At 41.2% G+C, this 27,633-nt stretch overlaps 1 protein-coding gene across 3 annotated transcripts in view; it reads left to right on the forward strand.

Moving 5' to 3' along the window:
- AATF (apoptosis antagonizing transcription factor) overlaps positions 1–27,633 on the forward strand; it is a 103,282-nt gene that overhangs the window by 36,013 nt on the left and 39,636 nt on the right. For all 3 annotated transcript variants that reach the window (XM_082373957.1, XM_082373955.1, XM_082373956.1), the window contains exons 5-8: positions 1,391–1,505; positions 3,052–3,259; positions 3,794–3,958; positions 6,315–6,398. In XM_082373957.1, the coding sequence (XP_082230083.1) occupies positions 1,391–1,505; positions 3,052–3,259; positions 3,794–3,958; positions 6,315–6,398 (572 nt within the window). The remainder of the gene's footprint in view (positions 1–1,390; positions 1,506–3,051; positions 3,260–3,793; positions 3,959–6,314; positions 6,399–27,633) is intronic.

Raw genomic sequence — 27,633 nt, forward strand, 5'->3', positions numbered from 1 at the left:
ACTGAATATATCGAATAAGGGCACCAAAATGTCAGTGATCTCCTGTGAAAACACATTAAACAGAGGTGAGAGAATCAGACAAAGGAGAAGTATTAGGTTGGAAGAAGAAGTCTTGTTTCTGACGTGGTGTGTTTGAGGGAGTGATGGAGCATCCATGTGAAGATTTTCTTGGCAGTTGCTGGAAATGTGAAAGTTTGATTATAAAGAGAGATGTCTGAGTGCTGTCAAAACTTAACTAGTAGTTATCAATGTCTATTTAGCCCCTTTAGTAGGATTTTGCTGATAAAGAAGGTAAGAGTTTGGTTCTCAGAGGGCCATATTTTATTCTGAAAGTTCTTGGTCATAGACTTTAAACTTAATCCTGACCAGTTTTATTACACGTGCCTCCTTTTGGTTGTGAAGAGAATGAGGTGAGAACATATTCTTGGTGTGCAAATTTTTAATACACAGTTCAGTACAGTGGAACCTCCATATCCTTGGGTTCCGCATCCACAGATTCAACCAATTTTGGATCAAAAATACTTGGAAAGAAAAAATGTCAGAAGGTTCCAAAAAGCAAAACTTGAATTTGCAGCACTCTAGCAACTATTTACATAGTATTCACAATGATTTTTATAGCGTTTACATTGTACTAGTTGTAAGTAATCTAGAGATGATTTAAAGTATGTGGGAGGATGCGTGTAGGTTACATGCAAATACTAGGCCCTTTCATATAGGGAACTTGAGCATCCATGGGTTTCGTTATCCTGGGGGAGAGCTCCTAGAACCAATCCCCTGCGGATACCGAGGGATGACTGTACTGCAAACAGTAAGTCATTAACTTGGGTTTCTATTCGTGAACTGGAACCTTCCTTAAGGGTATGTGTTGGGAGATTGAATGAATGAGGTGGTAGCTCACACCAGAGGCAAAGGAGATCTCCTGGGGGAGGGTGGTGGTGGTGTAGGGACCCCAGGACTAAGCTGTGCTCTTTAGAAGAGAAGGAATTGCTTAAGGAGTTGATCAGTAAAGGGATAATCCAAGAGGTCAATGGGTAACCTGTAGAAAAATATCTGAGAAAGAAGCACCAAAGGAAAAAAATGATTGGTTATGATGACAGGCAAGGAAGGAGTTTGTCAAACTTACTAAATTTAAGAGCTCACAGTTTACTGCAGACGCTCTTCTAAGTACCTTACACATTGTTACCTTGCTTGTTCCTCACAACGACCCTATGAGGTAGGTGCTGTTATTATTTCCTTTCAGGAATTCTGTATTTCAGAGAGTTCTCAGTCCCGGCGTACCCTGTGCCCACCCCCTCAGCCAGTACTGCTCAGGAGTCCAGTGTCATAAGCATCACCTACTTCGGAGAACTGTAGATAATTAACTGTTCCTTCTCTCTGCTTTATTTCCCAGGTCACAAGGCACTTAAAGCATTGTTGAGGTCATTGGTAGATCTTCAGGAAGAGTTGCTTTTCCAGTATCCAGACACTAGATCTCTAGTAGATGGAACAAAGCCCAAAGCAGAAAGGTAAGGAGGGAATGGAACTATGGAATTGCTTATTTTCTTTTCATCTGAATGGTTTCCCATTATTTATGAAAAAGAAAGTCAGGTCCTTTCCAGGCAGATATTGGACTTAATGTTAGTAAAATAGAAGGAGCCTCTTACGTTTAATTGGTGGCCAGGATGACACGTAAATTGGGAATTAGGTTTTGGATTTTTATGCATAGTTGTGCCTAAGCTTCTTTGTAAGCTTCTGCAAAAATCTTGCCTTCTTTTTAGGTCTAGTGAGATTATAGGTGAAAGCACATTTTTAACATGAACGCTTAATTAATGTTTATGAAGCACTTTGTTGCCCATACATGAAATTGCCGGTCACAACTGTCGACTTTTCAGTGAAGGAAGAAGCAGTTATTGCGAAGGGTGGAAAAATTTCAGGAAATAGCAGAAAGAACCATTTTTTCCCTTCCTGAAATTATCACAGTTGATGAAGGTTCTCCTCCACCTCCCCCCTTTGAGCCTGCCACATAGGGCACCTGCCTGCTGTTTTCCGTTGGGCTTCCCCTCTGCTCCATACCTTTCTACTGAATTAGTTGGAATGGCAAAGGAGAGGAGCTCGCATTCAGTAAGCACTTCCTGCGCGCTGGGGTCGGTGGTCCAGGCAGTGTAGCTGGCTCCGTAGCTGTAGGCTCTAGTGTTCCCTTGCACGGTTGAGGGTATTACAGTCTAGCTCGGATTCTGTGGCCTACCCCTTTGAGTTTTCTTCACATTCTGCTTCTCTTCATTTGGTTTGACCAATATTACTCAGCTTTCCTGAGCAGTTGGTTACAGGGAGACATATTTCCCTTATTGATTTGGGGATTGAGGTCATAAAAGTATGATTATATGTTTAATTTTTAAAGACCCTCCTGTAGCGGTATAGGCCTGGTTCATGTGCATTTCTAATAATGTTTTTAACAACCTCATTTATTTTTATAGTTGGCTTGCTTTTTAAAAAATATTTTGAAACCATCTATTTTTATATTTATTTGGAAAGTTACATGAGTTTTTGTTTGACCTCACGAACGTTTTCTTCCAGCAACTACAAAAAAGCTGTCCTCACATCTCCCGTGCTATTTAAGATGCAGACAGCATAGGGAAGGCACAAATACTCTTGACTGCATGTGGGCCTAGGTTTTGTTTTTTTTAATTAATTAATTAATTAATTTTACTTTTGGCTGCATTGGGCCTTCGTTGCGTGTGGGCTTTCTCTAGTTGCAGTTGCATGGGCTTCTCATTGCGGTGGCTTCTTCTTGTTGCAGAGCATGGGCTCTAGGTGTGCGGGTTTCAGTAGTTGTGACACAAGGGCTCAGTAGTTGTGGCTCGCGGGCTCCAGAGTGCAGGCTCAGTAGTTGTGGCACACTGGCTTAGTTGCTCTGTGGGATGTGGGATCTTCCCGGACCAGGGCTCGAACCCGTGTCCCCTGCATTGGCAGGCAGATTCTTAACCACTACGCCACCAGGGAAGTCCCACGCCGAAGTTTTTATTTAGGTAACGTTTATTTACATTGGACTCAGTGTTCTTACTGGTTTTCCAGTGAGGAGGAGATTTCCAGTGAAGATGAAGAGCTCGTAGCAGAGAAGAAGCAGCAGCAGCAGAGGAGGGCCCCAGCAAAGAGGAAGCTGGAGACTGAGGACTACCCCAGCTTCATAGCGAAGCGCTTCGCCGACTTCACCGTCTACAGGAACCGCACGCTCCAGAAGTGGCATGATAAGACCAAGCTGGCTTCTGGAAAACTGGGGAAGGCAAGTGTGTGCACTCGTGTGTGTAAGGCAGATCATGGCAACCTGAAGCAGCTGTGAGAGATTGGAAGTACAGCTCCCTTATGTGGATGATGCCTCAGTGTCATAGTAATCAGTCATTTCTGTAGAAAAATTTACTGAACCCTAACGCTAACCCTAACCCTAATCCATTGGGGTTTATGCCATTCAGGCATGGGATTTCAACTTTATTAGAAAAAGTATTTTATTCTAGAAGTTGTGGTCTTGTAAGTGTTGGAAATACAAAGTACTTTAAAGAAATGGACTTTAAAACAATTATTATTAAAGGAGCCGAAGTTAATCTCTGGGTATAGGAAACTAATATGACCTGCTTAGGGACTAATTTTTTTTTTTTTTTCTGAGAACAATTAGAGCCATTCAGAAACTCAGTCTTTAACAGAAAGTCCCTCCTGGAAGGAGGATTGTCTGTTTCTCTGCTGACACAGAAAGATAGGGAAACCAACGTAGCTGCCTTCAGAGACTTTCCACGTTATCTGACACTGGTTAATGTTGTTGCAGGGTTTTGGTGCCTTTGAACGTTCAATCTTGACTCAGATTGATCATATTCTGATGGACAAAGAAAGATTACTTCGAAGGACACAGACCAAGCGCTCTATCTACCGAGTTCTTGGCAAACCTGAGCCGGCAGCCCAGCCTGTCCCAGAGAGTTTGCCAGGACAGCCGGTAAGAACTGCGATGCATGGTGATTATGGGAGCAGTTTCTAGGAGGCTAATTAACTGAAAAATCTTATCATCTCCTTGTAGGTATTCCTCTGGGTATAAGAAGTCAGTGAAAGAAAGGGAAAAAAGCACTACTTTCCTAGATTGTTGAGAAACTGAGAATATGTGGGAGGGGAAAGTTTTTAAAAAATGAAGCTGTTATTGTGTGTAGCCTTCTCTTAATTTTGAGTTTGATCTGAGTCTGGTCATGGAAGCATTTGTAATCCAATTTATTTTTTTTAAATAAATTTATTTATTTTATTTGTTTATTTTTGGCTGCATTGGGTCTTTGTTGCTGTGCACGGGCTTTCTCTAGTTGCGACGATCGGGGGCTACTCTTCGTTGCAGTGCATGGGCTTCTCATTGCGGTGGCTTCTCTTGTTGCAGAGCACAGGCTCTAGGAATGTGGGCTTCAGTAGTTGTGGCTCACGGGCTCTAGAGTGCAGGCTCACTAGTTGTGGCTCACGGGCTTAGTTGCTCCACGGCATGTGGGATCTTCCCAGACCAGGGCTCGAACTTGTGTCCCCTGCGTTGGCAGGCGGATTCTTAACCACTGTGCCACCAGGGGAGCCCTGTAATCCAATTTTTATTTATTTATTTATTTATTTATTTATTTTTAGCTGTGTTGGGTCTTCGTTTCTGTGCGAGGGCTTTCTCTAGTTGTGGCGAGCGGGGGCCACTCTTCATCGCGGTGCGCGGGCCTCTCACTGTCGCGGCCTCTCTTGTTGCGGAGCACAGGCTCCAGACGCGCAGGCTCAGTAATTGTGGCTCACGGGCCTAGTTGCTCCGCGGCATGTGGGATCTTCCCAGACCAGGGCTCGAACCCGTGTACCCTGCATTGGCAGGCAGATTCTCAACCACTGCGCCACCAGGGAAGCCCCAATCCAATTTTTAAAATTCTGTTTTAAAGCTTTTTCTTTAGAAATGCCAGTATCGAAGCGAGCATGTACTTTAGGCTTTCCTTTGGATGTTTAGACGCTCCAGAAGAGGATCCAGGATTGGAATAGGCAGATTCTTCTGTCTAAAGGAAACTTTTATTTATAGTAGAAATATATACTTAATATATTTTTTAAGTTCAGAAGAATTTAAAATGAAAAGTAAAATTCCCCCTAGTCTAAAAAGTCCACTCCTCAGGTTTAACCAATGTTCATAGTTGTAACACACTTCCAGGTATTTTCTATTTATATATATAAATATGTATATATATATACACACACACACACACACACACGCATATAAGACGTACGCACTTACAAAAATATGGTTGTCTTTTTTTAACTAAATGGGTTGGATATATATATGTGTGTGTGTATAAATATATAAAATGTTATAAACTATATGTAAAATCTTACAACTTTCTAAATTATTCTAGATACTTTTCCATGTCATTACATGTAGATCTACCTCATTTTTCCTAATGGCTAGAGTATTCCATTGTATGGATGTGTACTATAATTTATTTGAACAGTGGATATTTATGTTGTCTCTAGTTTTAGAAACAGTGCTATAGGAAACATTCCTGAGCATTTTTATTTTGGTATTTGTGTGAACAGATGGATAGACTTCTAGAAGTGGAAATGTTAAATCAAAGAGAATATACATTTTAAAACCTGATAGATGTTGTAAAATTGCCTCAAAAAGGCTGCATTAATTTCCAGTCCCACCAGCTGTGTTTTCCTACTGAAGATTGCCAGTTTTAGAGGTGAAAAATGATGTCTTCTCATTTTAATTTGCATGTATTTAATTAGAATTAGATTAAACATATTTTTGTATAACTATTGACTGCTTGTGTTTTTTTTCTGTCAAGTGCCTATTAATGTTTTGCCCATTTTTCAGTTGCATTGTTTTTGTTCTTCAATTTTTTTAAATTAATTTATTTTTGGTTGCATTGGGTCTTCGTTGCTGTGCGCGGGCTTCTCATTGCGGTGGCTTCTCTTGTTGCAGAGCACAGGCTCTAGGCACGTGGGCTTCAGTAGTTGTGACATGAGGGCTCAGTAGTTGTGGTTCGCAGGCTCTAGAGCGCAGGCTCAGTAGTTGTGGTTCGCGGGCTCTAGAGCGCAGGCTCAGTAGTTGTGGTGCACAGGCTTAGTTGCTCTGTGGCATGTGCGATCTTCCCAGACCAGGGCTTGAACCCATGTCCCCTGCATTGGCAGGTGGATTCTTAACCACTGCACCACTAGGGAAGTCCTTGTTCTTTAATTTGAAGAGCTCTTTATATCTTAAGGAAAATAGTGCTTTGACTGTTATACACATTATTTATAGTAGCTGCATTACTTTGGTAACCTCATTGGGATTCACTCTTTCCTTCTCATTGATATAGGAGATCCTTCCTCAAGCCCCTGCCAGTGCCCACCTGAAGGACCTGGATGAAGAAATCTTTGATGATGATGACTTTTATCACCAGGTATGATTTTTACACTCTTTTCTTTTGTTATAAATCAGGCTTTAGCATTTTAAAACAGCTGATAGAATTCTCTGACTAAAAGGTAGCTTACTTTGGAAGGATAGAGTCAGATAGGGAGTTAGAACTCTTGTGTTCAGAATCGACTTACTGTGTAGTTCTGGATTTATTGCTTTACTTTTATATTTTTCCTTTTGTAATGAAAATAGCTACAGCTACGTTGTTAGTTGTTGCAGAGTGTGAATTATTTGTAAAACAGTTTCAACTTCTTTGCATCAGGTGGTTTATTCTCTCTCAGCAGCTTTTGATGATGTTAATGGAGGATTTTTTTTGTTTGGTTTCTTGTCCTATTACTATTAGATAAGGATATGGAGCTGAAGGGCCGGGATCCCAGAATTCTTGAATTACACTTCTGGTTCTATTAACCTACTAAGTCTATTCTCTTAAAACTTTTGTGTATGTGTGCATGTTCACATCAGTTAAGTATTTATATTTATTGAGATTGTCTGCTACTGTTGATTATAAGTGTAGTGCTTTGAAGACAGAAGGAATTGCTAGAGGTTGAAATCTAGTCCCGTTCTCAATATCTCTTCACAAACATTTCCCCTGTTCTTTCCCTGACGCTGTGATCTGCTGTTGTGCTGCTCTTTTTTTTTTTTTTTTTTTTTAATTTTATTTATTTATTTATTTATTTTTGGCTGTGTTGAGTCTTCGCTGCTGCGTGCTGGCTTTCTCTAGCTGCGGGGAGCGGGGGCTGCTCTTCGTTGCGGTGCGCGGGCTTCTCATTGCGGTGGCTTCTCTTGTTGCGGAGCACGGGCTCTAGGCACGCGGGCTTCAGTAGTTGTGGCATGTGGGCTCAGTCGCTGTGGCTCGTAGGCTCTAGAGCGCAGGCTCAGTAGTTGTGGTGCACGGGCTTAGTTGCTCCGTGGCATGTGGGATCTTCCTGGCCCAGGGCTCGAACCCGTGTCCCTTGCATTGGCAGGCAGATTCTCACCCACTGTGCCACCAGGGAAGCCCTGTGCCGCTCTTTTTGATGACAGTGGGACCGTTAAGGTAGACTAAACATCCAGATTGTTCTAAAGAACTAAAATAATTTCCTGTAATCCTGGGTATCTTGATAAGTCATGCTTCTTAATGAAATGTGCTTTAGGATGCACCCTCTCTAGCTCTGGAGAGTTGAGGATGCTGTTCAGCAGTGATAAACCAGTTTTGATTGAGCCATTATTTTATCAAGATGAATTTTTATTTTCCTCTGCTGAATTTTTAGTGTTAACTTTTGCCGAAGAATTTGCAGATGCTTGTTGGAGGTTTAGCTATGACGACAGTACTATGTAGTATATGGAATACGAAAGAAGGAACTTAGGAAAATTACACTGTGAAGCAAGTAGGACAAGTGATTCTACATTGGGGATGCCTCTGATTTTGCCCTAAAAAAAAAAAAGAGAGACTTTTAATTAATCTTGCTGTTCACTCTGTGATGTTCAATAAAATTATTGCTGTAAGTCTCAAAAGTAATGATGAGAGGGTATAGGAAAGAGGATTGATGTGGCCCCAGGTGTTCCTAGTCAGAGGTCCTGATTCCTTTTTCCTTTTCTTCTCTTATTATATCCATTTGTCAGAAGAGTAGGGGATTCTGTTTTGTTCTAGAGTGTCCAAGGAAGTACCTGATATGGGATATTAATGCTGTATAATTGTGTGAGATCATGGGAGACAGTCAAAAATATTCCAGTCTTCATTAATTGAAGTGTACATTGTTCAATGGAAAGTGCATCATAAATTAAATAGGCTTAATAAAATAAACTGAAATTACTGGGGGAGACGTTGCTTCCACTGGCAATCCTTAGTCTGAAAGATATATATATTCATATATATATATATATATATATATATATATATATATATATATATATATATATATATAGTTTTTTTTGGCCTGGAGGTCTGCTGAAAAAGAAATAGCATTACTTGATTGGCCCTTCATCCCAATTAATAATTTTAACTTTGATAAATTCTGATTTCAGTTATGACTAGTCACATCTTAGCTTTTCCCCTTGCTGGTTAATTGGGGTGCTGGGGTTAATCTAAATTAAAACTTAAACTAATAGAGGTCAGCAAGGCAGCTGAAACACCTGAGTGAAACAAATGGGGCTGCCAGGTGCAACTTTATCTTGGCTGTTTCCCAAGAGGGAAGTGGCAGCAAATTGGAGTTGTTTCAGCCTTCTGTAAAGGTGAATGATGGGTGACACTTGTTAATGTACAGCATCTCCGGAAGCATTCCAGATTGCTTTGCTGCCGTACCAACTGCTGCCATCCATGCACAATCAGTAGGAACTGGACCAGTTGTCAACATCTGGCAGCACAGCAAGGAATGGGTGCAAGTCTCGAAACCCTGCAGATTCTAAATATGGTGCTTAGAAGTGTGCAGGCTTTAATCACTTACCACTCTTTGGCAGCAGGCTACGACAGCTTATCCTAGCCTCGTACATCACATCCCGACATCTGCTGAGCCGCAAGGCAGCTGCACATTCATTTTCTTTTCTTGCCTTTTCTCTTTGCCTCCTGTTCCTCTTCTTCCCACTACCATCCCCCCTGCCCCCACCCTGCCTTCCTCCCTTCAGTTTTTCTCCCCCTCCCCAATATGCTTCTTGGGAGAGATGATCTGTAAAGATTACTGCTTCATTGTGTGCAAGTAATTGTGGTGATGCCAGGCCCTTGACAGACACAACGTAGCACCTGTTCTGCTGACCTGGTTAATTTCTTCTGTTGAGTGGGATTTGCCAGAGATTGGAGCTGAAGCCAGTTCAATGATAAGGCTAAAGAAAATGGCTGTATGTTTTCTGTCACCTCCCAATTAAATTGGCTTCATAAAGTGCTTTCCTTTATTTGTCAGGGTAGTAAGCCTGAGCTAAGTGTTGCATTCAGAAGTGGTACAATGTATTACAATGGGCCTGTGAGTTTTCATTTGTGTTTTTTTATGTGGTCATAGGGAAGAGCTGGGTGGTGAATATAATACATCTGCCTTTTTTTAAAAAGATAAACCATACTTGAAGCCAGACTCTCTGGGTCCATGTTTTGTAAGGAAGAGATTATAGCCACATTGAATTTTAATGTTTCGTTGTAAGGGTTTAAAGGCTTACTTGGTTAATTCAGGTGTCACAAGGCTTTGTAAATGCCCTCACCGTTGAGAATGGTGTTCAGGGTCAGAACACCCAACACATACACACTCTCTTTGTTTCACAATGGGCCTTAAGTTACTACAACTTACAAAATATGTCTGCATTATTTAATAAAGGTACATGTATATGTGTATGTGTGTATAAGCATATACATAGAGGGGGGGGGGACCCTGAGGAGTATCAGATATTGTAAGTAATCATCCCGTTTTTGAGCTGAAAAGAACCACACAAGAACCTGAGTCCCTGAGACGTCAAGTAACTTCCTGCAAGTCATATAATAAATGGCAACACTAGTACTTGACCTCAAGACTGCTTAGGCCAAGTCCTGTTCTTCACATACCTTTATTTCTTAAATATTTCATTCGTGAGCCATAAAAAGACTTCACTATAGTATTACAGTTTTCAGTTCGTAAAAAACTAAGCTTCATTTTCTTAGAACCAGAAGAAATATTATGTGTGTTAGAAAGTAATTTTTTTCCTTTTGAAGGCAAATGATTTATTAAACTCCTGGTTTCTTAACAATTCTAATGAAAAAATTAGCCTTCTAGTTGTGTTACTGGTTTGTTTGGAAACTGGAGTTTCTGAAAGCCCGAAGTGTGCCCAGTGGTGACTGTTTCAGGAGGGAAACTGTTCACTGGCTGCAAACATTGCCGAATCTCACCCGCTGATGGAATCAGTTTGCATCTGGCTTAGCTCTTGTCAGAGCTCATCCCTGAAGATGATTTCACAAAAGATGAAGGTTGCAAATGACCATGAAGGATGAGCCATTCAGAAATGTGTTCAGTATCTATTTTTCATTTTCACGATCCCGTTTGCTACTTTTTTAACATTAAGTGCTTTTAAGATGTGTTGTCTGTATCTCCATTTAAAGTTTTTGTTTGTTTTGATTTGCTTTTTTTTAAACCATCCATTGATTTTTGACTTGATAGGCCTGAGTTCTTAAAGAATCGAGGAAGGACTAATGTTTACTGAACACTAGTTATGTGCCAGCTCCTGGACTGGGTAGACAGGTACTTGACTCACGTCTTTATTTAATCCTCCCAAGATCTCCATGTTGAGATATGACTGCACTTAGTAATATGCTGTGTAGTAAAGTGACTGGTTTTATTCTTTTCATAGCCAAGACCTCAAACTAGTTTCTTGTCACCTCGTGAGGTATTTTGTTCTGAAACGACTAATTGAGCTTAGATACTGACAGATTGATACCTGGATTTCTGAGGGTTCATTAGGATTTTGTATGTTGCTTCTAGCTCTCTTTAGTTTTGATCTGGTTTGTCCTGTCACTTTGAATTTAACCAGGAGCGTCTGGAGAAAGGCATAATAGGTTCTGTTCTTTAGATGACCACTTTGATGGGTTAAATCTCTCCTTTCATTTGCCATCAGGACATGTCTGTAACTGACCCTGCCACACGCTGGACTTTTGTGTCCAAGACATTTGATAATGCCATAAACAAGTAATTACTAATTCAGTGAACTATTAAAAGTCAATAATGTTAAGAAATAGAGAAGAGGCAAGCTTTCTGACAAGCTGGTTTACTTTAATTAAATTGGTGAGTGATTAATATGGACGGCTGATGTGGTGGCTTTAATTGTATGCATTTGGATCGTAGTGTGAATAAGGAATGTGTGAAGCCATTCCTACGGTTAAGGCAATACTGTGTTCTTGCTGGCATGTATCTTTCCAGCAGTTCAGTTGATGGCTAAGAGTATGCTTTAAGGTTTGATTTGAACCTCCTCCTTTTAATTTGTTGTGGAAAACAGATCCCTTCTGTTCAGAGCAGTATTTCATTTTTAGGTTGACTTTGAAATGTTGCTGTTATTTAAGATGTGGATGATGTTTCTTAAAATTTTGATAACATTTATTACGTATAGACCTTTATGGTGACTTTAGAGAGGACGTGTATGTGAAGTACACAAATTTGAAGGTTGAAATTACAGTTAAAATTATAGGAGAGAGGGACTTCCCTGGTGGCGCAGTGGTTAAGAATCCTCCTGCCAATGCAGGGGACACAGGTTTGATCCCTGGTCCAGGAAGATCCCACATGCCGCAGAGCAGCTAAGCCCGTGCGCTGCAACTACTGAGCCTGCACGCCTAGAGCCCACGAGCCACAACTACTGGAGCCCACACATCTAGAGCCTGTGCTCTGCAACAGGAGAAGCCACCGCAATGAGAAGCCCGCGCACCGCAACGAAGAGTAGCCCCCGCTCGCCACAGCTAGAAAAAGCCCGCGTGCAACAACAAAGACCCAACGCAGCCAAAAAAAAAAAAAGTTATAGGAGAGAGTTAATCAGTTAGATTTCTTTAAGACATAATAAAGGTGTTAAACAAACTCCAAACCAATATCAATGTCCAATTAAACCCCAGTTTTAATAATTACAAGATTATTTTTTGACCATGTGTAAGAATTTTATTTGAGATGCATTCTAGTTCCTGTGCTGCTGTTGTTGATCTGTCAGTGTTTAGACCCAATACGGTATCAGCATCGGCACTGGATGGCATTGGATTGCCAGCGTGGGCTCACTGTTGTGCAGGCTGCACAGAACAGGAGCCCAGAAGCCACATTTTAAATTTATTTATTTATTCATTTATTTATTTATGGCTGTGTTGGGTCTTCGTTTCTGTGCGAGGGCTTTCTCTAGTTGCGGCGAGCGGGGGCCAGTCTTCATCGCGGTGCGCGGGCCTTTCACTATCGCGGCCTCTCTTGTTGCGGAGCACAGGCTCCAGACGCGCAGGCTCAGCAATTGTGGCTCACGGGCCTAGTTGCTCCGCGGCATGTGGGATCCTCCCAGACCAGGGCTCGAACCCGTGTCCCCTGCATTGGCAGGCAGACTCTCAACCACTGCGCCACCAGGGAAGCCCCCAGAAGCCACATTTTAAACTCAAGGTCGAGAAATTTCATCACAGGGCAGCGTCAGGGTAAGGCACACACGACTGGCTCTGATTTCTTTCAGTTTCCTTGCTTTAAAAAACACCGGAGCCTGACTTCAGTACTACTGCTTCGTTTAGACAAAGGTAAAAAAAACCTCAGAACAAAGCCTAAAATAGTACATTTGATGGAGCCAGCTAGGAAACAGATAAGAATTGGCTTAGAACTATTGAAGAAACTTTTCGAACACAAGTGGTACCTTGGCAGTTTACTAGGCAAATATGTGGCCAAAATTGCGTTTTCTATACTACTAATAAGCCCAGTGTCAGCTGGCTGAGTGTAAATTAAACACAGGACTCCAGCAGTATTTTAGTAGACCCAAGTAAAGAATTTAGCACTTCAGAAATGGGGAACACTACCTGTTTACTAAAGTAGGCATGATGTCTCCTTGTGAAATTATATTCAATGTATAGCTCCTTTAAAGTAAATTATAGGGACCATGACTTAGCATAGAAAGGGGAGGTTAATAAGCATCTTAAAATATGTGTATTGTAGATCTAGAATAGAACCTAATTGCTGTAAAGTTAGATAGCGTCTTTGAAAATCATCAATGCCAAACGACTTTTTACAAACTAGGGCCTAGAGGAAGTAAGTGACTAGGATAGGATCACCTCATTTAGGACATTGAAACCCATGTGCTCTTGTTCCCAGTTTGATTTTCTTTCTAGCATATTCTGCCGCCTTTTGATCTGACACACTTAAAAATCCACTTGAGCGTTTCCTTTTCAGATTTATATCTGTTTAGGAAATTGGAGATCCAGTGTATCTGTTTGCATTCTGACAATTCACATGTTACCACTTTTGTGCAATTATGAACTTCATTCACTTAACAACTGCTGTACCAGATGCTAGGTTTACAAAGACTAATAAGAGAAAACCCCTGCCCAAGGAATTTGTGTCATCTGACGAGCAAGATTCTCCTCAATTTTGTATAGTCACACAGCTCCTCTTGAAAAGTATGACTTTGGTAAAATTTAAGTGGTGAAAATAAATGGTGCAAGAGAGCAATCAGGTCCTTGATATAAAAACGTACATGTAGTTGCCTAGTGTTGTCTTACCACAAATGTGCCTCAGACATTCGTTAGCACACAGGTTTTTCCCTCAACAGACACCTGATCTAATTCCTAAAGTCATGTCTCAATAACCTGTAAAAGACTCTAAGAGATGCTGTTAGATATAAACTCTGGATAATAGTATAAATTCACTATTTTCCAGGCATATAGTCATAGTTAGAAGCCAGTATTGAGATGCCGGTATCCACTGAAACCAATTTCAGATTAGAAGAGCATTCAGGGGACTCCCCTGGTGGTCCAGTGGGTAAGACTACATGCTCCCAATGCAGGGGGCCTGGGTTTGATCCCTGGTCGGCGAACTAGATCCTGCATGCCGCAACTAAGAGTCCGCAGGCCGCAACTAAGCAGTCCGCACACCGCAACTGAGACCGGGCACAGCCAAAATAAATAAATAAATATTAAAAAAGAAGAAGAAGAAGAGGAAGAGCATTCAGGGAGACACTGCTTTGGGAAAGATCCCTGGTCTTCTCCTTACTTGCTGCAAGTAATAATAAATCCTTCCTTCTCCTCCACCAAAAAAAAAGGAAAAAAAGAAGAGCATATTCAGGTTGGTGATGGGTATTTGAGGGTTCATTTTGCTGTAGCCAACTTTTGTGTATTTTTGAAGTTTTCTGTAATAAAAAGTTAAGGAGAAGAAAAGCCTTCAGATTTCTTTCCTCCATTAATTGATTCAGCAAATAGGTGAGTATCTACTGTATATTTATTGAGTAACTGTTGTTCTAGGCTGTGCTGCCTAATGCAGTAGCCGCTAGCCACGTGTAGCTATTTAAATTGTAGTTAATTAATTAAAATAAGGTTGAAAATTCAGTTTGTCAGTCATGCTAGCCCCATTTCAAGTGCTGCAGCCACATGTGCTAGTGGCTACTGTAGTGGACAGTGCAAACACTGAGCATTCCCAGCATCACAGAAAGGTCTCTCGGAGCTCTTTTAGGGGCTGGAACAAAGCCAGGTCCTGCCCTCATGAGCATTCATTCTAGCTTAGAGACAGGATGATAGTGTGAGCCTGCAGTGGAAAACCATTAAAGAAGGGGGGTCTAGGGTAGGGATGGGATGGTCCAGGGATAAGGTGGTATTTGAGCAGAGCAGGAAGGGCAGAGAGCAACAGAACCATGTAGGTATTGGGGGAAGAGCGTTGGGGACAAAGGGAATGGCAAGTGCCAAGTCTCTGAGACATTGCAGAGGCTAGCATGTTCCAGGAAAGTCGGGGAGGCCAGTGCCACTGGGGTGAGTAGGTAAGAAAGAGTGGGCTAGGAGAGGAAGTCAGAGAGGTAATGGGGGGCCAGGTCCTGAAGGACCTTGTAGGCCACTGTAAGGCTTTGGCTTTCACTGTGACTGAGATGGGAAGCCACTAGAGGGTTCTGAACAGAGGAGTGACAAGATTGGACTGATATTTTTAAAGAATCGCTCTGATGACTGTGTTGAGAATAAACTCTAAGGAGGCAGGGTGGCAAACAGGAAATAGGAGACTCTCATGATAGTCTGGGCAAGGGATGGTGGTAAGCCGGAACTAGGATGCTTTGGAGGGACTGCTGAGAAGTGGTTGGACTCTGAATTTATGCTGAAAGTTGAACTGACAGGATTGGTTGATAGGTTGTGTGTGGAGTGTGGAAAAGAGGTGTCCAGGACTTTAAGGTTTTTGGTCTGAGCAATTGGATGGATGAAGTTTCTGTTTACTGAGATGGGGAAAAACAGTGAGAGAAGCTAGTTTGGAGGAGAAATCTGGAACTCAGCTTTGGTTATACTAGGTTTTTTTCCCCCCATGGACCTGTGTTGGCTTTAATTATTTTGATTCTAAATCAGTTACATTAAGTTTAAGATACCTCTGAAGCATTCATAGGGAGTTGTTGAAGAGGTAGTTATGCATATAATTTTGGAGTTCATGGAGAGGTCTGAACAGAAGGTGTGAGTCTTAGAGCCATCAGATTGTGTTTAATACCGTGAGACTGGATAAGATCACCTAGGGATTGAAGGTAGAGAGAAAAAGGGAAGAGATTCAAAGCCTAAATCCTGGGGCATTCCAAAATTTAGAGGCTGGGGAGCGAGAGGACCCAGCAAAGGTGTTTGAGAAGGTGAGAGAGAATAAAGGAAGAGTGATTTCCCAGGTTCCATATCAAAGTGTTTCAAGAAGGAGGGAATCCAGTATCATCCTGATACCAAAACCAGGCAAAAACATCACAAAGAAAGAAGATTGCAGACCAATATCTCTAATGAATATAGATGTAAAAGTCAACAATCTACTAGCAAACTCAGTCCAGCAACACATAAAGAAGATTATATACTATGACTAAGTGGGATTTAGCCCAGGAACGCAAGATTGTTTTAGCATCAAAAATCAATGTGGGACTTCTCTGGTGGCGCAGCGGTTAAGAATCTGCCTGCCAGTGCAGGGGACATGGATTCGAGCCCGGGTCCAGGAAGATCCCACATGCCGCGGAGCAATTAAGCCCATGCACCACAACTACTGAGCCTGCGCTCTAGAGCCTGCGGGCCACAACTACTGAGCCCGTGCACCTAGAGCCCCTGCTCTGCAACAAGAGAAGCCACAGCAATGAGAAGCCCGTGTACCACAAGGAAGAGTAGCCCCTGCTCGCTGCAACTAGAGAAAGCCTGCGTGCAGCAATGAAGACCCAATGCAGCCAAAAATAAATAAATAAATAAATAAATGTAAATAATCAGTTTATGTATGTATACATATAGGTGATTCACTTTGTTGTGCAGCAGAAACTAACAACATTGTAAAGCAATTATACTCCAATAAAGATATTAAAAAATCAATTAATGTAATATACCGTATTGATAGATAAGGACCAAAACCACATGATCATCTCAATAGATGCAGAAAAATATTTGACATCCTTTCATGATTAAAAAAAAAAACACTCAACAAACTAGGGATAGAAGAGAACTTCCTTACCTAGTAAAGAACATCTGTGAAAACCCATAGCTAACATCCTATTCAGTGGTAAGACAGAAAGCTTTCCCCTAAGATTAGGAATATGGCAAGGATGTCCACTCTTGCCGCTAATATTCAACATTGTAGTGGAGATTCTAGCCAGGGCAGTTAGACAAGATAAAGAAATAAAAGGCATCCAAATTGGAAAAGAAGTAAAACTATCTCTTATTTGCAGATGGCATGATCCTATATATATAGAATCCCAAAGAAGCCACCAGAAAGCTGCTAGCTCTAATAAACAAATCTAGCAGAGTTGCAGGATACAAGATGAACACACAAAAATCAGTTGTGTTTCTATACACCAGCAGTAAGCAATCTGAAAAGGAAACTAAGAAAGCTATTCCATTTACAGTAGCATCCAAAAGCGTAAAATACCTGAGAATAAATTTAACCAAGAAGGTAAAAGACTTGTATGCGGAAAGCTATAAACATTGCTGAAGGAAATTTTAAAAGACCTAAATAAATGGAAAGCCATCCCATGTTCTTGGATTAGAAGACTTCATGTTGTTAAGATGACAGTACTCCCCTAATTGATCTACAGATTCAACATAATCTCTATCAGAATCCCAGCTGCCCTTCTGCAGAAATTGTTGAGCTGATCCTAAAATTCATATGGAAATGCAAGGGACCCAGAATAGCCAAAACAATCTTGAAAAATATCAAAGTTGGAGGACTCATTAATTTCAAAACTTACTGCAAAGCTACAGTAATAAAGATGTTGTGGTACTGGTATAAGGTTAGGCATATAGATCAATAGAATACAATTGAGAATCCAGAAATAAACCTTTACGTTTATGGTCAGTTGATTTTTGACAGGGGTGCCAAGACAATTCGATGGGGAGAGAAGTCTTTTGAATAAACAATGCTAGGACAACTGGATATCCACGTGCAAAAGAATGAAGCTAGAGCCCTCCCTCATACCTACACAAAGATTAACTTGAAGTAGATCATATACGTAAATACAAGAGCTAGAACTATAAAACTTTTAGAAGAAAACACAGGAATAAATCTTCATGACCTTTGGTTAGGAAATAGTTTCTTAACTATGACAACAAAAGCACAAGTGACAAAATGAAAAACAGATACACTGGACTTCATTGAAATTGAAAACTTTTGAGCTGTGAAAGTTACCATCAGGAGTGTGAAAAGACCCACAGAATGGGAGAAAATATTTGCAAATCATATATTTGATAAAGGACTGGTATCTAGAATATATAAAGAACTCTTACACTCAATAATAAAAGCAAATAACCTACTGAAAAATGGCAAATTATCTGAATAAACATTTCTCCAAAGAAGATATTTAAGTGACCAGTAAGGAAGAGATGCTCACCGTCGTTAGTCTGTAGGGAAATGCAAACCAGAACAACAGTGAGTACTACTTTTCACTACTGGGATAGCTATAATCAAAAAAGACAGATGAGGGAATTCCGTGATGGTCCAGCGGTTAGGGCTCCATGCTTCCACTGAAGGGGCACGGGTTCAATCCCTGGTCTGGGAACTAAGATCCCGAGTGCCGCACAGCGCGGCCAGAAAGAAAAACAACAACAACAAAAGAACACCAAAACAGAAAAAAAGACAGATGATAAGCTTTGGGAGGGTATGGAGCATTTGGAACCCTCATACATTGCTGGGGGGAATATAAATTGGTGCAGCCTCTATGGAATATAGTTTGGTAGTTGCTCAAATCATTAAATGTAGAGTTACCATATGACCTAGCAATTCTACTCTTAGGTATATACCCAAAATAAATAAAATTATATGTCCACACAGAACTTGTACCTGAATATTTGCAGCATTATTCATAATAGCCACAAAGGAAACAACCCAAATGGCTGTCAACTGATAAATGGATAAACAAAATGTGGTATATCCATATAATAGAATATTATTCGGCCATAAATAGGATAAACATGGATACATGTTTATCCATGCTACAACATGGATAAACCTTGAAAGCATTGTGATAAGTTAAGTGAAGCAAGGGATTCACAAAAGACCACCATATATTATATGATTTATGAAATGCTCTGAATAGGCACATTTATAGAAACAGAAAGTGGATTAGTGGTTGTTTAGGGCTGGGAGTGTTGGGGTGAAATGGGGAGTAACAGCTAATGAGTAATGGGTTTCTTTTGGGAGTGATAAAAATATTCTAAAATTGATTGTGGCGATGGTTGCACAACTCGGTGAATATACAAAACCATTGAATCGTACAATTTAAATTGGTGAATTGTATGGTATGTGAATGGTATCTGAATAAAGTTTTTTTTTTTTTTTAAAGAAGAGAGTGACATACTATGTTAAATGTTGCAGATAGATCAAGTAAGATAAGGAGTGAGAATTGACCATTCGTTTTATTTATTTATTTTTTAAGATTTTTTTTTTGTTTTTGATGTGGACCATTTTTAAAGTCTTTATTGAATTTGTTACAATATTGCTTCTGTTTTATGTTTTTGGTTTTTTGGCCGAGGGGCATGTGGAATCTTAGCTCCCTGACCAGGGATTGAACCCGCACCCCCTGCGTTGGAAGGCAAAGTCTTAACCACTGGACCGTCAGGGAAGTCCTGACCATTTGTTTTAGCACCATGGAAGCCATTGGTGACCTTCACAAAAACTGTTTTGGTAGAGTGATGAAGCGGGTTCAAGAGAGAACGGAGGGAGAAAAGTTGGAGACAGTGAGTGTAGACAGTCTCGAGGCGGCTTGTGCTAAAGGGAACAAATGGGGTAGCAGAGGGTCAGGAGCGAGTTTTTTGTTTGGTTCTAAGGTAGATGTCCTTTGTATGCTGTTTGTTTCCTGATGGAAATGATCCAGTAGAGGACAGCATGCATGTTTCAGGAATGAGGTCAGAATTGCTGGTGAGTACACAGTAGAGAGGGGATGGTCTGATGGACAGTTCGTCCGTAGGTATTGGAGGGAAGGCAGGTGTGTAGCTGCTCTTGCAAATAGCTGTGGGGTGGGAGCATGTGGAGGTTCTTATCGGAGTGCAGGGACTGGAGGTTGAGAAAGGAGGAGGTGTGGCAGAGTCACCTAAGCGAGCGGGAGAGTGAGTAGATGGGGAAACGAGTGGAGTTATCCGGTAGCGCTGAAGACCCACATAAGGCTGGTGGAAATGATTTTAAAGTGAGTGAGACCAGTTCACTCCTTCTTGTCTTTTTCTCCAGTCAGCTCAGCCACATGGATGCAGGTACTGAGATTTAACATGGTTTGGGGTTTTGCCAAGGAAGTACAGGTACATGATCCCTTATCTGCAATTCTCAAAATTCAAAGAGTTCTGAAAACTCATAGTATTTTGTTTTGTTTGTTTTGGTAAGTTTGGTAGAACATTGTGGTGGCAACATCTGATCTGAATGGTTCTGAAGCTATATAAACCTATAAGGCTTTTATTTGTTCCACTTAGTGGAAATGTTCATGTATTTTGCTGCAGAAATATATTAATGTGTTTGACTTCGGGTTGCTGCCCCAGGCTTTACTGGGACATTTATGGTATATACACTGTATCACCTTCCCCCAAATCGAGAAAGTTCTGGATTCCAAGACACATCAATCCTCAAGGGATTGTGAATCTGTATGACAAAGGGACAGCGTGCGGGGGAGTCGAGGATGTTTACCAGGAGTGACTATCCTGATGGACTGTGGAATTACATGCACCTGAGTAAGGAGAGAAGGGAGCATGTGAGGAGAGGAGGAGGCATGCTGAAAAGGTGGCAGGATCAATGGGTTATCGATCCTGGTGGGGCTGAAGAATTATTGGAGTCTGAATCCTGGAAAGAGAGGTTGAGGTTTGTTTCAGCTGGGCTTTTAATCCTTAAAGGACATAATTACAGAATACAAGTTGGTACTGCCCTTTTGGTTTCTTACTTGTGAATCCTTTTTAGTAAGATCTTCTCTAGTTCTGAATGACTCCCTCTTTATTCTTTCGGTACAAACGATATATTGTATGGTGTCATTAAAAGAATCATTGCCAAAGAATGCCCAGAAATAGTCAGTGATTGAGCTGGTGTCCCAAAGGATATATAAGCCCTCTCCTCACCTCTTTTTTTTTTTTTTTAATTTTTATTTATTTATTTATTTATTTTTGGCTGTGTTGGGTCTTCGTTTCTGTGCGAGGGCTTTCTCTAGTTGCGGCGAGCGGGGGCCAGTCTTCATCGCGGTGCGCGGGCCTCTCACTATCGCAGCCTCTCTTGTTGCGGAGCACAGGCTCCAGACGCGCAGGCTCAGTAGCTGTGGCGCACGGGCCTAGTTGCTCCGTGGCATGTGGGATCTTCCCAGACCAGGGCTCGAACCCGTGTCCCCTGCACTGGCAGGCAGATTCTCAACCACTGCGCCACCAGGGAAGCCCCTCACCTTTTTTATAGATAGAATAAATATACATATACACACACACCAGGACATCTGCCTGGTGACCAAGGGACAGAATACTGGAAATGGGGGCTGTTGGAAGTTCTAAACAATAGCACTCCTGGCACATTGTAACTTTTGGTATAGATTAGGAAGAGTGGGTTAATGCAGTCACTTAGTCCTTGTACAATTCTTTTTATGTGTAGGAAAAAGAAAGGAAAAGCAAATTGGCAAAAAGAAGTTCTTTAGCAGTCGAATTGCCTAATTCTCACTCTGTCTTCACACATCAGAACCTAATACTGATAGTGATTTACTTACACTTGTAGTTAATAAGTAGACATTGGGAGACACTATATATCACACCTAATGGAACATATGGGGTCTGATGAGAAAGTTTTCTGTTTTGACTAATAAATTTTAACCCAAATGGCCAAGCCAAGTGAAATATCATGGCCTTTGAAATATTTTAGAACTTGTGCTGAGAAAACAGTGTGACTTTATTCAGTGAATGGATTTATCATCCCTTCCAAATCACAGGCCTTTAGCTCCAGCTCTGGAGTGGAGGCACGAGGCAACACTGAATCAGAAAGTGGAAAAACTAATCAATCCTTAGAGACCAAGGGCAGTGAGGCAGAGTTAGCTAACTTTTTCAGTGGTAGCCTCTAGCTGTACATTTTCTGATTTTAGTAAGCAAAGGTGGGTTATCTGTAACTTCAGTAGTAAGATGCACTTGGGTTTTATTCCTACACCCTGATTTCCCTCCATTCTTCCCTGTGTTATTATTCTGGTAAATATTGTACTTGCCACTGCAGAAGTTGGGTGCTTTTCATCTTTGATCACAATATCTAGAACTCAACTCTTTCCTTTTAGAAATATCATTGAATAGTCACTGTGTACGAGGCCGTGTGCGGAGTTCTGTGGGAGGAGAGAATTTGAGTGAGAGTGTACCCTGCCCTCAAGACGCTTACAGCCAAGCAAGGGAGACGACATGAACTTAGACAACCAGAGTGCTTGGCGAGGGGGTGATAAAGAATTCAGGAGAGGGAGAGATTAATAACAGTCTCTGGGAGAATTAGAGAAGGCTGCCGGGAGGAGATGGCATTTGATCCAGGCCCTTGCAAAAGGATAGAGAGGGTGATCTGGAGGGTGAGGTTGAGGGGCAGGCTGAGGAGGAGGGGACTGGGGGAGCAGGGGTGGTGGGGTGGTCACAGATCATGGAAAGGGAAGAGCAGTTAGTTGTCCTAATAGAATAAATGATAAGGGGAGAGCATCGCTTTTGCCCCAATTTAGCATGGCCTAGTTTGGGAAAGCTCTGCAAGTAATAGCCTACTTGGCAAGTATTGACTCACTATTTTTTGTGAATCTTCTGTGCTTTTTACATTTTCTTCCTTCCATTCTGCTTTTCCTTCATTTCATGTCTTGTTTGTTATCCACTGTTGACAACCAGTAGAAAGGAACATTGAATTACTGTACTTGTTCATTGCTGTTGTTAGCAGCTGTCGTGATTCAGCTCTGGAAGGTGTTGAATTTTCTTGTCCCAAATTGCATTTTGTGATTATCTGATGAGTATTGTTATCTGATGTTGACAGTGTTTCTCTTTATTGGAATACTTACATTTTGCTAAGTGCTTTACTTTTATCATCTTTTAAAATCACAAATCAACTTTATGAGGTACAGTTATTATGAGGAAACTGAGTCTCACTCAGAGCGGTCATATAACTTGTCCCAAACTACGCAGCTAGTAACGGGCATAGCTGGAATTCAGAACCCAGATATGTCAGACTCCAAAGCCCTGGCGTTTTACGGACTCATTGGCAAATGTTTACAGTTACATTGAACCATGGGGCGCACTCACTCACGGAATTGAAAGCTCATATCTGGAAACATGAGATCTCAGAAAATGGGAGATGGAAACCTGCAACTGAGATTTGACAAACCTATTTCATAGATAAAAGATATTTAAATAGAAAACGCTATACTGAAATTAATTCAGATCTTTATTATAAAGATGTCAAGACACCTTTCTTGTAGTAAAAAACCAACTTGAAGATACTACAGGAAGGGGTCAGGGTGTGGGGGGGTGGTTAGAGGAAGCACAAAAGATCTGTTTCCCCTCTTCTTTTCCCGAGAAGAACCAAGTTTTTTCTTTGGGAAATGAGACCCAAGAGGGAGGCTAGATCTGCATCATTTTAACAGTAAAATAATGAGAGGTGTTTAAGATCTTTCCATTCATTTGGATTAAATAGTTTTTTGTTTTTGTTTTTTTAAATTCAGGTACTCTTGGGATGGTTAAAAAAAAAGGGTAATTCCTACCCACTTAAACCACCCAGTTCTCTAGGCCCTGTGTGAGATGTGAGAGAAGGAGAATATTGTTTGGGGGAGGAAGTGCTGGTAATGGGTAGTGATAAAAACAAGGAGGTTCCTCGGTTGCTTGGGTAGCTAGTGGTGCTCTGGATTAGAGGCAGGGTATTACAAAGTACGATTCCTTTTGTTTAAAAACAGAAGGAGTATGTGTGTGTGTGTGTGTGTGTGTGGTAAAGTAAACAAAAATTTGGTATTTTCTGCCAGAAGCAATTTTTCCCCCTGTGTGTGTATGTATGTTTATTGAGCTCCTTCTATGGCCAGTGGACGGGATAGAGTGGTGAGCACAGTCAGATACATTCTCTGCTCTCTGTGAGGTAGACAGTCGGCCAGTGGAGGAAATAGACAATAGACATGTAATCCACTAATAAAATGTAAATTAAGTACAGCAAGAACATCACGTGAATGCGTATAGAGGGGTGCAGTTAAGAGAGGCTTTCCTGAGGAAAAGGTGGTTGAGCTGAGATTTAGCGAATGAGGAGAGAAGGTGGGATGTAAGCCGGTTAATGGCTAGGGAAGCATGTTCCAGGCAGTTGCAGGTGCAAAGAAGGGCTGCATGATGGGAGCGAGCCTGGGAGCATTTCAGGTACAAAAGGAGTGCTGGTGGGACTGGAGCACCAAGGTGGAAGTTTAGGCTGGAGACGTAGGTAAAGGGGCCTTTAGGCTGCAATAAGAATTTTATACTCTGGCATACTTGCATTTTGAAAATATTACTCTGACTATAAGGAGCAGAACAAAATGAAGGAGGGGCAAGTGTAAATGTCAGGAATCGTTACACTAACTCAGGTGAGACCACGTCTGTTTCGTTCTTCATTGTTTCCCCACTGTACTAAATGTTTATGGAATGAAGATGATGATAGCCTATACTAGGGTACAGGCAACGGAGATAGAGAAAAATAGACAGGTTCATGAATTGGTGGATCACATATATAAGTCTCAGAGATAGATTAGATATTGAGTGTAAGGGAAAAGGAATTCCAGGGATAACTCTTAGGTCATTGAAGCCTTGAAAATAGAATGAAATTCTTGGGGGGGGAGCATATGGAGTGAGAAGAAAAGAAAACTTGGGACTTCCCTGGTGGCGCAGTGGTTAGGAATCCACCTGCCAATGCAGGGGACACAGGTTCAAGCCCTGGTCCGGGAGGATCCCACACGCTGCGGAGCAACTGAGCCTGTGAGCAACAACTACTGAGCATGCGTGTGACAACTACTGAAGCCCGTGCTCCACAACAAGAGAGGCCACCGCAATGAGAAGCCCGCGCACCACAACAAAGAGTAGGCCCTGCTCACCGCAACTAGAGAAAGCCTGTGCACAGCAACGAAGACCCAGCACAGCCAAAAATAAATAAATAAATAAATTAATTAATTAATTAATTAATTTAAAAAATAAAGAAAGCTTGGAACTGAGTCTTGAGTGATGTTAGCATTTAATGTTTGGGTAGAGGAGCTGGCTGAATATGGCGTAAAACGAAGGAGGTGCCTCAAAGATGCCAAGAAAAGGGTGTTTCAGGAAGGTGAGATGTCCAGCGTCACTTGCTGCTTCAAGAAGTCTAGAAGGATGAGTCGTGACAGATGTCCATTAGACCCGGGCATCTTGAGACCTGGGCCTGAGGTGTTTCAGTAGAATAATGGAGCCAGAACAGTTGGGTGGTGCAGAGTTGGTTGAGGAGTGAGTGGGCAATGTGCAAAGGGGACAGAGAAAAAATAGTTACCTACGGACAGTGGGTCATCTTATGGCGATTTTATACTATAGGTGTGGACAATATAGTATATGTGAATTTATCTTTTGTATGCTTCAAATATAGTATGAAAATTGCAGATGACTCCTTTTGGGTATAATTTGAAAGACTGGAGATCTGAGAACTTAAAAAAAAAGGGTAGTAAAGCAGGAGTTAGAGCAGAAATAGATATTTCTTCAGTAAGAATTCCTGTGGGAGCTAGAGAGGAAGCTGAAGGAAGAGTAAACCCAAGCCTTAGGAATCCGCTTTTTATATCTATCAGTAAGGGAGGGGCTGAAACACATGTAAGAGGGGTTGACTGCACTTCTTTCATGTGCTATGTATTGGGGAGGGAGTTTGAAAAATCCTGACTCGGCGAGGCTAAGTAAGTTACATACAGGGTTGCCCCAACCTTTTTTCCATCTCAAGCGTCTGTGGCTATGAACCATGGAAACCTGAGAGGTAGGAGCCAGTAACTGTGGGTTACAAATTCAGAAAGCCAGGGAATATGAGGCTATAAAACCAAATGCTTTAAAAATTACTTGGATTTTTGATAAGGGTGCCAAAACAATTCAATGGGGAAAAGAATAGTCTTTGAAGGGACTTCCCTGGTGGCGCAGTGGTTAAGAATCCGCCTGCCAATGCAAGGGACATGGATTCCATCCCTGATCTGGGCAGATCCCACATGCTGCAGAGCAGCTAAGCCCGTGTACCACAGCTCCTGAGCCTGCGCTCTAGAGCCCGTGCTCCACAACAAGAGAAGCCACCACAATGAGAAGCCCACGCACCAGAACAAAGAGTAGCCCCTGCTCGCCGCAACTAGAGAAAGCCCGCGCACAGCAACGAAGACCCAACGCAGCCAAAAAAAAAAAGCACAAAAAACAATGTATTCAAATAAAAGTAAATCTATAAAAAAAAGAATAGTCTTTGAACAAATGGTGCATTTGGATATCCACATGCAATAGAATGAAGTCGGACCCCTACCTCATACCACACATAAAAGTTAACTCAGACTGTATCCTAGATCTAAATATAAGAACTAAAATTATAAAGCTCTTAGAAGAAAACGTGGGAGTAAATCTTCATGACCTTGGGTTAGGCAGTGGCTTCTTAGATACAATACCAAATACACCAATGACAAAAGAAAAAATTGGACCACATCAAAGTTAAAAACTTCGATGACAATCCACAGAATGGGTGTTAATAAGGGACTGGTATCCAGAGTATATAAAGAACTCATAAAACTCAATCATAAAAAGACAACCTAATTAAAGAACAGGCAAAGCATCTGCATAGATATTTCTCCAAAGAAGATATGCAAATGGCCAGTAAGCACAGAATGATGATTAACTTCATTTGCCGTCAGGGAAATGCAAATCAAAACCACAATGAGATAATACTTTACACCCACTAGGGTGGCTATAATGAAAAAGTCAGGTAATAGCAAGTGCTGGCAAGGATGTGGAGAAGTTGAACCCCTCATATGCTGGTAGTGGGAAGGTAAAGTGATGCAGCATTTTTGAAAGACAGTCTGGCAGTTCCTCAAAATGTTAAACGTAGAGTTAACTGCATGACCTAGCAATTCTCCTCTTAGGTATAAACCCAAGAGAGATGGAAGCATATGTCCACACAAAGACTAGTACATGAATGTTCATAGCAGCATTATTCATAATAGCCATAAAGTGGAAGTAACCCAAATGTCCCTCAATGGTGAATGGCTAAACAAAATGTGGCATATACATACAAAGGAATATTTTTTTTATGCACATCATACAAAAATACTCTGTATGATCAATTTTATTACAAACATGAAATTTTAAAGAATTTTTATTGGAGTATAGTTGATTTACAATGTTGTATTAGTTTCAGGTGTACAGCAAAGTGATTCAGTTATACATATACACCTATCCACTCTTTTTTTAGATTCTTTTCCCATATAGGCCATTACCGAGTATTGAGTAGAGTTACCTGTGCTATACAGTTGGTCCTTATTAGTTATCTGCTTTATATATAGTAGTGCGTATGTGTCATTCCCAGTCTCCCAGTTTATCCCCCACTCCCCGCTTATCATGACCGTAAGCTTGTTTTCTGCATCTGTGGCTCCACGCAGCAGTGGACGATGCCACGGCATCTGCGAAGGAATGTTACTCAGCCATAAAAAGGAAGGAAGTACCAACATATGCTGCAATGTGAATAAAGCTGGAAAACCTGTTAAGTGAAATAAGCCAGTCATATATTATATGATCCTCTTTATATGAGATGTCCAGAATGGGCATCTCTATAAAGACAGAAGGGTTAGTGGTTGCTTAGGGCAACTGGGGGTATGTGGCTGGTGGATGCTGGGGATGACAGCTAGTATGGGGTTTCTTTTAGGTGGGATGAAAATGTTCTGAAATTAAATATGCTTGCACAGTTCTGAATTTACTAGAAAGTGCTGAATTATATACACTCTGAATGGGTGAATTGTATGGTAAGTGAATTATAGCTCAATAAAGTTGTAAACAGTTATTTGGCATTATCTGCAGCAAATCAAAATAAATGTTATTGGTATTATTTCTAGTATGTTTTCATGTTTTATTTTAGGGAACAGAAAAATATTCATAAGAGCTTTAATCAGTATATCCTTGATCCTCCTGTCCTGTAGGAATTGTAAAATTTCTCAGTGTGAATTTGCAGACTGGAAGGATT

This window comes from Balaenoptera borealis (assembly GCF_965194805.1).
Source record: "Balaenoptera borealis genome assembly, chromosome: 20".
Classification (NCBI taxonomy): Eukaryota; Metazoa; Chordata; class Mammalia; order Artiodactyla; family Balaenopteridae; genus Balaenoptera; species Balaenoptera borealis.